Source organism: Populus trichocarpa, chromosome 12 (assembly GCF_000002775.5).
Source record: "Populus trichocarpa isolate Nisqually-1 chromosome 12, P.trichocarpa_v4.1, whole genome shotgun sequence".
In the NCBI taxonomy this organism is placed as follows: Eukaryota; Viridiplantae; Streptophyta; class Magnoliopsida; order Malpighiales; family Salicaceae; genus Populus; species Populus trichocarpa.
In genome coordinates this window covers 13,031,476-13,044,622 of record NC_037296.2, presented here as the reverse complement: position 1 = coordinate 13,044,622, position 13,147 = coordinate 13,031,476, and the positions used below count along the sequence as shown (strand labels likewise).

The 13,147-nt window shown below is 33.6% G+C and overlaps 2 protein-coding genes across 2 annotated transcripts; one reads left to right on the top strand and one right to left on the bottom strand.

Annotated features, from left to right (window-relative positions):
* Positions 1–3,948: 3,948 nt before the first annotated feature.
* Positions 3,949–7,581, top strand: LOC7484898 (uncharacterized). Its single transcript, XM_002318752.4, has 4 exons — positions 3,949–4,292; positions 5,431–5,689; positions 5,821–6,015; positions 6,654–7,581. Exons 1-4 carry the CDS (start codon positions 4,201–4,203, stop codon positions 7,047–7,049), a joined length of 942 nt encoding a protein of 313 aa, XP_002318788.1. The 5' UTR covers positions 3,949–4,200; the 3' UTR covers positions 7,050–7,581.
* Positions 7,582–9,716: 2,135 nt separating this feature from the next.
* Positions 9,717–10,760, bottom strand: LOC127904072 (agamous-like MADS-box protein AGL62). Its single transcript, XM_052445825.1, has one exon. The coding sequence runs from the start codon at positions 10,758–10,760 to the stop codon at positions 9,717–9,719; it is 1,044 nt and encodes a 347-aa protein (XP_052301785.1).
* Positions 10,761–13,147: the final 2,387 nt, after the last annotated feature.

The window sequence follows — 13,147 nt, the reverse complement described above, 5'->3', positions numbered from 1 at the left end:
TTTTCCCTCTAGTTTATCACATAATCTATAAATTATACTAGAAAAACACAAAATACACAGACAAAATCATGTGTTTATTAGCCTAAAAAATCTACAGATGTGTAGTATTGTGTTTGTTGGTTTATTTACCTAATAATTTATTATTAAGCAAGAGGGGGGATGCTGGTTGGTGGGCATATGCAACATGTTTATAGTCGGAGGTGTCTATGATTTTGAATCGAAATGTCAAAAGGAAGAAGCATGCACAGATGATATGTATATCTTCAGCACACTGGATTCTGAAGGGATGATGTTGACAAAAAGAGAAGATAGCCTAAGCCATGACGTTCACCATCCCATTCCTTTTTGCCCAAGCCATTTCTCTTTGCCCTTTGCAGGGGCTGGGTTCAATTTCTTTTTTCTACTATTTGATGGTGAGACTGTAGAAGCTGCAAGGCAGGCTTAATTACCCACTCTAAGACGAATATTGCTAGTTTTTTAATACTTTAATGTAATTCTAAACTAAAAATATTATTTATATCACAAAATAATATAAATCATATTTTAGAACCCACTTAACAACTTAAGTTATTACATTGAGATAATTATTTAATATGGTATCAGCTTTTATGACCAAACGTGCATGACTCCGAATCTCATCATCCTTATTTATTTGATAAAAAATAAAACATAAACTAATATGAGTCTATATAAGTTTCAAGTTTAAAGAGCTTGAACTTGAGGATGTAAGGTTTATTCGAGAATAATATAAATTATATCTTGAAATATGAATTAACAGCTTAAATTATTGAATTAAATTAATTTTTTAATATTTTATTATATCACAATATCAAATACGAAAATCACTAATAATTAACCACTCACTCAAGAATATTACAAGTCCAATTTCCATGCTAAATAACTTCACATCTTCTTGCTACTTTCAAATTCGGGGGCTGATTATAAATTACATGATTAAGAAACACAACGTGTTTAAAAATAAAATAAAAAAGTAAGTGATCTAAATTCTAAACCCTTTTTTTGCTAATATGTTGATCAATAGGGATGAAGTGGATAATATGATAGTATTTATTATTCATTTTCATGAACGATAGGAAAGTTCCTATAGATTGAAATTGACGTCAGGTGTGGAGATTTTGAACGTGGGGTCCATCATTTTCTGGACTCGTTGCATTGATGACATAAAGATACATTTGTCCATTGGAAAATTATTACCCTCTAGAAAACAACACGTCCGACAACAAATATACACAAAACATTCCAAGTATTGGATGTGCTTGTTTGAATTTGAAGACAAAAGGAGAAAAGGGACGGCTTGGATGCTCTAGGTGGCCGAGTTGTTTGGCCTGTATGACCATAACTAGCCAGCAAGGCTGTGAAAAAAACTCTATTTTTTTTTAATAAGAAAATTACAATATAAACTTAAATAGTAAAATTATAAATTTATAAATATATTTTTTTATATGTGATTTATGCAAATAATAAAACTATGTTTGTGAACTCGAATTGTAAAATTATAAATTCATAAATATATTTGATGAGACCATTATTTCATATCGGTTAGGAGATAAGAGCCTTGGTTGCTTATATGGCACCAAGAATATTTTTTTTATTGAGAGGCGTCTTTCAAGGGATAAAATTCACTGAAAACCATGTGGGATAATACCTCGTGGTGGACCTACCATGCTGCGGATATAGACACACCTCATCAGTTGGTGCCATCTATGAAAACGAGTCATGTGCTTTATCCAAGCCCCTCGTCTGGGAGGCTCTAATGAGACTATTATTCCACATTGATTAGAAGAGGAGGGCTTTAGTTACTTATATAGCACCAAAATCATTTTTTTTATTGCGAGACGTTTTTCAAGAGAAAAAATTCACTGCAAGCCATGTAAAACAATATTTGGTAGTAGGTCTACCATACTGTAGATATGAACACACCTAATCAATATTATTTTAGAGGTTTTTATTTGTTTCAAACAACTTTGGATTTGAGTTTAGTAGTAATCGTGGCATGCTTGTAATGTAGTGGATTGGGACAAAATACAAGTGGTTCACAAATTCTAAAATGTCAGAACAGCATCAAGGATGCACCATTCTTTGTCATTACAAGACAAAAACTGCAATGACTACTAGCATTAGTGAGTAATTACTTTAGGTTTTATTTCTTGTGATCGAGTTTAGAAATTATTCTTAAGAGAAATTTATTAAATCATTTTAAAAGATATATCTATAAAATCGATTAAAAAAAGAATTTAATCTTGATTAATACATAAACTTGTTGAATGATACATTTTGCTACTAAATACAAAAAGAAAAAAGAATAAGTCATTTATATTTTGTTTCCACCGATGATACAGGAAATTTAAAGTATAGTTTTGAAACCCGGCCCGGCTTGACGGGTCAATCCGGAACTTGGCCGATCCGCGGCTAGAATCGGGTCGGATTGAAGAAAAAATAAAGAAAGGAAAAACCTGGTGTGACTCAGTGACCCGGCAAGACCCAGTTGCAACCTATTGATTTTTTTTACTAAAACGATGTTGTTTTGATTTAAAAAAAAATTAACATGGGTGACCCGGTCAAAATCTGGAACTCGAACTTTGGACTGGGCTGACAACTGGATCAAATCTGAAAACTATGATTAAAAGTCCATTTCTTTTAAATTTTAGTTCATTTATTTTCCTAAAATAAATATTGGTTCAATAAGAGGAAAATATTATTGATGTTAAATTCAGATTGGACTGACAAATTTAACTGAACATCCAGTGACGTAGCCACCCGACTGGTCTTGATTGATGCTGAAGAAGGAATATGCAAGAGTTATTTTAGCTATCAAAACTGTCTATATTTAACTTGGTAAAAATATATTAAATTAAGATTAAGGATAAAGACTAGAGAATAAATTTAACATTATTAAAATTTTGTTAACTTTACAATTTTTTAATATTTAAATAATATACTTTGATTTAATCGTGGTTATTATTTTATGAATTGGATTAGTTTTCGTGACCAGAAACCAACTAAATTTATTTATAATTTTTTTAAAAAATAAATAAATTGACAACACATTGATTATTGTGAAATACAATATATCATATGCCAGCAAACAATCCAATCACCACTGTGATAGCTAAAAAATCATATCTATTAATGTTTTTATCTAAAAACACCCTACAAACATTCTTAAAACATCAACAAATTAACATAATAAACCAACAAAACAATTCAAATAAAAACAATCAGCCATAATAAAATTTCTCACTCTAAACTTAGATTCAATTTTCTAGGCAATATCGAGACTCAAAATAACTACTATAAGATTCCCCTCATTGAATGAATTAACACCAATTTCAACTATTTTAGTGGTCGTAATAGATATCAATGATGATTTTCTTTCTCTACTCTAAATTTCGATGAATATCTTTTTTTCATTTCATATAAAAAGAATTGAAAGAGAGAAAAATAAAGTTTGGTATCAAAATAAAATTTCTATCAACTAAAAGGACCAATCTTTACTAACTAAAAAAGATGGGGTTCAAACTATTTTTTTGGATGAAATTCAAAGTTGCCATCTATTGTTTTTATTTTTTCACTTTGATCCTTCATGTTTCAATTTCACCCTCTCTTAAAAAAAGATGTGATTGACTATTAATTTGAGCTCAGTTTTAATTGTGCCAAAAAAAAAAAACATAATCAAGAACCAAATTAAAAGTTGAGAAAAAAATTGGCTATTCTAGTTAACAGCTATTTGTAAAAGAATGAACAGCTTATCAGAGAAATCACCACACGATTTCGGTTTTTTAATAAATAATTTGAGTTCGAGGACAACATTCTAACTTCTATTGAGTTCAAGAACTGAATTGAAAACTCGAGGACGGGAGGACGTAATCGATGGACCATAACAAGTTAAAGGACTAAGAAGAAAGTCTCTAAACCCTCAACAGGAGGCCTCTCTACTCTCTAGTGAAGAAGGGCTTCTCTATTTTGGGCAAGCAGGCAGCAATAATCTCCATTTTTATTCATTGCCAAGGTAAGGAATTGGAACCCAAAAAACCCGGAGACTTGACCCAACAAATTAGCAAAACGGGAACCCACCACCGAACTCGCTGCTTGCGATTTTTTTTTTAATCAAACTTTGCATCAAAAGGTCTCTCTATTTTCTCTCTGTGCTCTTAACTGAAAGAAGAAGAAGAGGAAGAAATGGGAAGAAAAGAGCGAGCAAAGGAAAGAAGAGAAAAAAGACTCCAAGAAATATCTCTTCTCCGTACCATTCCTTACTCTGATCATCAAAGGTATATATTTTTTTTATTCTTTTAATTCATTTTCTGAAAATCACAATTTACGTCCGATTTTTCTGGTAAATTTTGTAAGAAGTCAAGAAATTAATGTTTAGGAGGTGATGCTGATATTGATTTTTATCAATTTGTTTTTAGAAAAACCGCACTGGGATTCATTTTCTGGTCTTCTGCTGCTGTTTGTCCGTGATCGATGAATGATAATATATAGATTAGGTGGTCATGGCAGCCGTTTTTCGTCATTGATTCGAATAGCTAGAGGTTACTGTATTAATCTAACTAGCTGCTGTGATAAATTGAATTCCGAGTCCTGGATGATAGTTGATTTTGGATATCTGCTTGCATTGATTCAAATAGCTAGAGGTTACTGTATTAATCTAACTAGCTGCTGTGATAAATTGGATTCCGAGTCTTGGATGATAGTTGATTTTGGATATCTGCTTGCTTGGAAATTCGAAGTGGGCTGCTGCGTTGAATTGCGTTAGGCTACACCAGCACTGGGCAATGAAAACCCGCCTTTATTTTTAGCGAAAGATTGTATATTTGTTTTTGTATGTTTTGTGGAAAAAATACTGCTGTTTCAAGAATGAAATTCAAACTAAACGAAAGATGCAGTTGCCTTGCATTAAATGTTTGCTGTTTCTTTTTTATGTTAAAATACTTTCTGGCCATCTCTTATCTGCATTAACATAAAGCAGTGCGTGTATTAGCTTAAAGATGTTGATAGCTGACCTTAGTTAAACATGTTTGCACTGCTATTTTTAAAGTGTAGTCAAATATGCAAGATAAGTATATGTGTTTCAGAAATGTGGTTCACTTTAGTATTCTATGAACTTGTTTTAGAAATGGTTTGAAAATGCTAGTGCATTTTTTTTTGTCTATTCGTTCTGTTGCAAAACAATTCGGCTTGGTTTAATTCAACGGTCAAATGCCTGCACCTCTGATTTCAGTGGTTAGGTGGTGTTGTGTTCATGACCAGAGAGTCCTCTGTTGTACATGTGGATTGTGAACTGCAAACTAGAGTTTTGGGGGATATGGTTTGTTAGGGGCTTAAGGTATTCAACTTTAGGATGTGGGATGCTTCATGCTGATCCAAGTCAACCATAGAGTAATAAATTTGATGGAATGTTTGCAGGTGGTGGTCTTCAGAAACTGTCGCTGTGGTGACTGGTGGGAACAGAGGAATAGGGTTTGAGATAGCGAGACAACTTGCAGACCATGGATTAACAGTTATCCTGACATCACGAGAAAGTAGCACTGGTCTTGAAGCTGCCAACGTCCTGAAAGAGTTGGGTTTTAGTGTGGACTTCCATCAACTTGATGTCCTAGATTCTTTATCCATCAAGAAATTTGCTGAGTGGATAGAACAAACTTATGGTGGAATAGATGTTTTGGTAAGTTGACTGTACTTTACTGTTCAGTTCTGGCAATAGTTATACCATAATTCCATGTCTTATGTATGTTTTTACGTACATATTGTCCTGAATTTCTTTGACATATCTTATGTATATTATTCCTTCTGCAGGTGAATAATGCTGGTGTTAATTACAATCTTGGGTCTGACAATTCAGTTGAACATGCCCAGAATGTTGTTGCTACAAACTATTATGGTACCAAAAATGTCACTCAATCTCTGATTCCTTTGATGAGACCTTCTGCTGTAGGTGCTCGTATTGTTAATGTAAGTTCACGGCTTGGAAGACTAAATGGCAGACGAAATGTAAGAAATACTTCCCATCTTCCTTAGCCCTCTTTCTAAGACATATGATGTGATTCTGCTTGAGCTATTTAGGGTTGAATTTTTTTTTTCAATACATGTTAGACCAATGCTATGCATGTGCAAGTAAATGTAATCTTTTAATTGGGAGAAGTCTGGACCATTTTTAAAACACAATTCATGCCAGTCTTATTGTTGACCTGTCACCTTGGAATGGATGATGCTATTGAATCCTTGGACTGGCTTTGGCTTTTATCTGCCAGCTGCATTTTTACTAAATGAATGGTCCTTCTTTTGCTGCAATTTGAGCACAGAGAGTTATTGTGCTGCATTTCTTATTTTCATAGAATAGGATCAGAATGTAAACAGAAAAAGGAAGGTCACTCCACCCTGAAGCACATATCCAATCCCCACCAAGAACCACAGGCATAGAAAAGGAGAAAGAAATAAAGAAGAAAGGAAAATAAGATGCTCCATTGTCATTGCATTGTATCTATAGCTTGTTCAATGTGTCTGTGCCTGAGATTCAGCTATTTCATAAAGAGGGTTGAGAGTGATGCAAGAAGTTAATTCCTTTTAATGTTGCGGTGCATGTTCTTTTAACTTTATTGAGCTAATCATAGTTTGGGTGACCTTAACAGAGACTTGAAGACAAAGATTTGAGAGAAAAACTGGCTAACCTGGAAACGCTTTCAGAGGAACTCATTGATAGGACGGTATCTACTTTCCTACAACAAGTAGAAGAGGGCACTTATACTTCAGGTGGGTGGCCTCAGATGTTCACTGATTACTCGGTGTCAAAACTTGCAGTTAATGCTTTTACTAGGCTAATGGCTAAGATGCTGTCTGATCGGCCTGATGGTATGAAGATATATATAAACTGCTACTGCCCGGGGTGGGTGAAGACAGCCATGACAGGTTGGGCTGGTAATATATCTGCCGAGGATGGAGCTGACACTGGAGTATGGCTTGCCCTGCTTCCAGACCAAGCAATAACAGGAAAATTTTTTGCCGAGAGACGCGAGGTAAACTTCTAAGGCAATTTGAGCGAAAGATGCTATCAGGTTTGATGACTGGTTACGCTCTTTTGATCAACTGCTCATGCATTACATCCAAAGGTTAGAGGTTAAATCCAGTACAGACTAGAGAGGGTGTCATCAGCCTGCATTTTCCACAGAGGGGTTGCCTTGTCGATTCTCCTTGAGAATGAAAGCAAGCTTCTGTGCCAATGGCATGGAGATGCATGTACTTGGATTGCCAACGTGCTTAATCTCTAGAAAGAGCATTTGAAGCACCATCAAATATCCAATTTCCCTTGAAAGACATTCATATGTTTGATTACATCACCCAGGCAAGTGATTGGTCCCAAGAGATAACCAAGTCGCCCAAGTTACTGTGATTTTCAGCTGGTTATACTTGAGCCTTCTCATTCAGCTGTTACCTTGACTGATTTAGTTCAAGCTTTGTGTTGAATGTGCCTGGAAAATCTTGAATTGTTCTGGTATTTAAAGATATTAACTCAATACTTTCCAGGTGATAACAATCCAAGGTTTGCGTTGTGGTGTTTGATATCTGCAATTTTTTGGCCTTGTCTGCTCCACAGAAGGGTTTCCAGAGACACAGACTGCACTGAAGAGGCCATTCTAAGATTATATCAGAATATAATTTCAGAAAACTACTAAAACTGATGTCATAACAGAACAAATCTTTTCATGAACACGCTCAAATTCAACCAGTTACTAATATTGACGGTGCTAACCATATATTCAAATAACTATTTTTCTCACTATCCTCCCCTTCTCTTTTAAACATCTTTAAATTAATAATTCTATATCTGCTACTAAGAAAAAATATTGCAATTGCATAAATGTTTTTTTTTATTTTTTCAATCTTTTTCTCTAAGGGTGAGCATTAGTTCAAACGGTTCTGTTTGCATAAAAAAATTCAATCGAATCGATCCGGCTCCATTCGAACAAGTTGGTTATTGCTGGGTTATTTTTAACTGTTTTTGATTTAATATATTTTTAGTTTAGAATGGATTTTTAGTTTATGAGTTTTTTTGGTTTGTTTTTTATTTTATTTTTTATTTCTAAAATTCTAAATCAAAATCAAACCTATTTTTTTAAAAAAAAATCTAACCAAAATTATTCAACAAATTAAAAAAATCGTTCCATTCAATTAATTTCAAATTATTATTTTTTACAAATATTTTGAATAATTCAGTTAAATTACTCATCTCTGGTTTATGCTCCCAAGTCAACCAAAGTTTTCTTTTGCTTAAAAAAAAAAGGGAAAAACGGAAGAGTATCACGTATCTCTTGCACCGAGCAAACACGTAGCTTTGCATCCAACCGTTAACTGTACCCAACCCCATCCAAGAGATATGCGTTTCAAAAATTAACCTTAATTTGTTGAATAATTCTCGGCTGTCAGCAACAACTAGCAGTAATGGGTGTTCCTGGAAGCTGGGCCCATTGCTACTGGATCGTGGCAAGGTAGAGCTAAACTTTAATGGGTCCTCCTTTACTAAGCCCACTGTAGTTACGGTCTGCTGTGCATCCAGACCCGTCATCATTAGGTCTGGGAAGAAATCAGGTCCAATAAACTTGGGTCTAGTTGCCAGATCCAAAAAAACATGGGTCTGGACAGAAGGACCCAAATACAAGGTATTCATCTGAGCCCAACATATCAGGCCCAGTATCATTGGATCATGCTTGTAGAATGACCCAACAACCTTGGTCCAAAACAATATTATATTATAGTATTTATAAATTGTTTTTTAATAGATTTTATTGTTTAAAAATTCTCTTATATAATAAAAATATATAAAGTATATTATGTGAATCAAAAAAAAATTTAGAGCTGCATCAACTTTAATATAAAAATATTAGAATTATAATTTTTCTAATGCTTTTATTTTAAAAAAAAATCAAGTGGAAAAAAAATAAAATTCTTAATTTGAATTAAAGAAAAAAATAATTTTTATTTATTTTTAAAAGTATTTTTGAAAGGCAAAAACAAACATACTTCAATAAGGATATTCAACCCAACTCAAATGAAAAAAAATTCTTATGTGTTTATTTCCTCTTTACTGTATGAAAAAAAAGTCTTCGGTTCTGGAGAAAGGATATATTTATCATCCAAACCAAGAATATATAATCTCTCTCATGTTATTATTTTAAATTTAAATTTTTAGATACAAATTTTAATTTTTTATATATAACTAAAAAAATTTCATGCTTAAAATAAAATTATTAAACTCAATCAGATTCATATTTACTTTTAAAACATATAAAAAGTTTAGTTGGATAAATTTAAATAACTTAACAGGTCAACTCACATTCTAAATAACCGTTCAAATAATAAAATGTGATTAATGATTTTTTAAAAGGTTTCTATCCAAATAATATTGTTTTAGGTTTTTTTTTAAATTTAAAAAAATATTATTTTTTAAAAAAATCTAATAAATATAAGTTAACTCGCAAATTAACGAACCCAACCCATATTCCGAGCTTCAAGTCATGGGTAAAATTCATCAAAATTTTCTTAACAAATTAATCTCTGACCGGTTAGACTGTGCTAAGAGAATATCTCATTCAGCTAGACAGTATTCGTTCTCAATTTGCTAATGGTCAAATTAAATAATTGAATTTAGTGGAGCAACGTGGAAAATCCAAGAAATCAATTTCCCTTCTCATTCGACATTAATATGGGCCTTCAAAACTTTTAATAGAGTTATCAGTAGCTGAATCATGTTGCTTGGCGTTGCAGTCCCCATCCATGGCATAATGTTGGTCAATATCTCCAGAGCCAGGATCTGGTGTAGTATTATAAGTTCCACAGTCAACAAGCTCCATGTCCTTGAACAATTCTGAATCCGAATTGGTTGTGAGAAATACATTATCCTCATTCTTTTGTGACCCTGAAGCTGATTCAGAGGCAATCCCTGAAGTAGTGCAGTCACTACTGTTGTTAATGGAAATAACTTTGTCAGAACCCGAACTGAAATCAGAAGGCTCAAGGAGATTCCATATAAGATCCACGTCGACTTCGACTGGAAAATCCATTCCACTATCAGCAGTTGAACCATCAGCATTCCAATATGAATCAGAATAATCAGTACCATTATCTCCTACAATGGCAGAATTCTGACCGATTTGATCACCACCCAAGCTAGATGAAGAATCATCTCGGGGTTTAGGCTCTAAAGCCAAAAAATCATCAGACCTTGGCTCAACAGCAATGCTTATACCAAGATTCCCAGTTGCGTTGTTCATCAGCTTATTCTTGGCCTGACCCAACAAACTTTCCAGGATATCTACAACATCCTGTAACTCGTCAACTGAAGTACTAGACTGCTCAATCTCCTCTAAAGAATCCCATAAAACCCCTCCAACGTTTCTCTTCTTGTTTTGCATTAGAGTATTAACATCACCCTCCAATGCCTTGATTTCTTCATAGAGGGAATTACTGGCTGACTTGATTCCTGCTTCGTATGCTACCGCTTCCGGGGCTGCAGTAAAATTGTAGAGGAACCTGTCGAAGACAGCATCAACGGAAGAGTGGCCAAAGGTATAAACTTTTTCTTTGGACCCAGTTGAGGAGACCATAATGGCAATTTGAGCATCACAAATCCTGCACATATCTGCTGCTTTGTTGAAAAGACCTTGACGTCTTTTAGTAAAAGTAACAGACCTTTGCTCTGCTGTTTCTCGCTTCAGCATTGGAATTTTTCTTGTTCTCCCCATGGTAAACTACTGCAGATAGCCTTGATGGGTTCTTCTCTTGCAGCAGAGTTCTTATCTTGTAAGAACGTGTCTACCTATATATAGTTGGAAACTGGAGACTATGCGGACTGGAGCCCCTATCCTTGCGAGTACGGGACTTCTTCATTCCTTGAAGAAAGGGGACAAAATAACAACCCAGCAGCGTTGACAGCGTTGGCCCAAAATAATAATATATTATAGTATATTTACGAATTGTTTTTTAATAGATTTTATTGTTAAAAAAATCTCTTATATAATATAAATATATAAAATATATTATGTGAATCACAAATTTATTTAGAGCTGCATCATCTTTAATATGATGATATTAGAATCATAATTTTTCTGAATATTTTTATTTTGAAAAAAATAATTAAAAATAAAAAATAAAAATTTTAATATGAAGTAAAGAAAAAAATAATTTTTAAAATGCAAAATAAAACATGTTTCAATAAAAAAATTCAACCCAATCTTAAAAAAAAAAAAAAAAAACATCTTTATTTGCGTTTTCTAAATCACCTTTTCTTGTACTTTATGCATCCAATCATTCTTATTTTTTCTTGGATCTGCCGGGACAAGACCCAACTCTAATGAGATTTGATACCAAACTGAAGCTTTGCTTAATAACCGCTCGTTGAGTAGCTTCTCCTTTTCCTTTTCTTTCACCTGACATTCATTATAACAGCTTGCTTGGGTCTTGTGCAGGACCCAAGTCTAATGGGTCCAGCAAGATCCAACACCATTGATAAAAAAAAAGTAGTTGTTATGTGTCTTTTTAACTTGTGTTTGGAGCTTGCTTGGGTCTTGTGCAGAACCCAAGTCTAATGGGTCCATCAGGACCCAACATTATTCATCAAAAACAAATTGTTGTTATGTGCCTTTTTAGCTTGCGTTTGGAAACAGTAGGGATAATAATTTGTGTATATATATAAGATTGTTAATAATAATAATAATAATAATAATATTTATTTGTAAGAGAATGGATTTTGATTATTAGTTGTAAGAAAATGCTGGATTCATTCAGCATATTTGATTGAAAAAAAATAAAAAATGATAACGAAAATAATAGGTGGAAACGTGATGAAAGTAAAAAATGATATAAAAGCCTTTAATAGTAGTCAATGACTCCAATCACAAGTCTTGATAAAAATAAGTCTGACAAACTCTTCAAATGAAAGGGCAAAGCCCAGAGAGATAATTCTAAATTTTAAGGTAAATGGTTGAGGAAGTGGGGATCCAAGCGTTGAACCTCCAACAGTTGTTAGGCAGGAGTTTTTTGTTTCTTTGGCACTCTGTAACTACCAACGACGCAGGCATGGTCTCTCTCAAATCGATCTAATGTCACCATCTCTGCAGGCTTCAGCAGATCCGCCCTCAACCTGTCAACTTCACTGTCGTATACTTTGCCAGCAGGCATGGTGGAGTCGATGCAATTTGCCTTCAAGAAAAAGAAATCTATTAGCTGCTTCAGATGGCTAAGTAATGGAAGGAAGTGCACTAGTGCAGAGCAGAGGAACAATTAAATGCTAGATTAAACCTTTATTGAGAGCACAAAATGACCTCCTGTTTTGAGGAAATAAGCGGCATTCAAAGCTAATACTCTTGCCTGCAAAGGAAAGAACAGCAAAATAATCGAGCAATGCTGCAAGGGAAACCTGAGTGAACCAAAATGTCAAGAGAAGCACACGAAAGCGTATCCTGTGTCTTCTTCAGCGCCATATCTTATAGCCTAACTGTGTATCAACGATATGCATGTCTTAGCATTTAAACCCATGCTATCCTTCAAGTCGCTGGCAAAATGAAATGGTGAAGACAACAATATATATGACAGATTCACATGAGAATGAAAAGAGCTGAATTTTGAAACTATGTTAAGTGAATAAAAACATGGAGAGTGTAAAGTTAAAATCTTTTGAAAAAATATCTCAGTGATCGCATCAGAAAACGGCCAATTGTGCCTTCTGGTGAACCAACAAAACGAGAAATTGCATCAGAAGCTAGTGTTCCATAAATTTATACAACATATTCTACCTGGCTTTTATTGGTTGAATTCAACTCACATTCCTTATATTTAACTATTGGCTCGGCAACTAACTTGAAGTCAACTCACATTTCTCCTTGTATGTTTTTTTTTTTATATTTTTTAGTTGGATACTAACTTATGAAATAGTTCATTATATAAATATCATAAGAATATGTTTTTTTTTTCATGGGAGATTTAAAGCACTTTAGTATATATTTTTGTTTTTTTAATGTGGAATAATACATCTTTTTTGTTTAAATATAAAATAAAATAATATGACGGGTTAAAAAACTAAAAACTAAAAAAATAGACAAAACATCCTTTTTTTTATTTTGTTTAAGAGCTC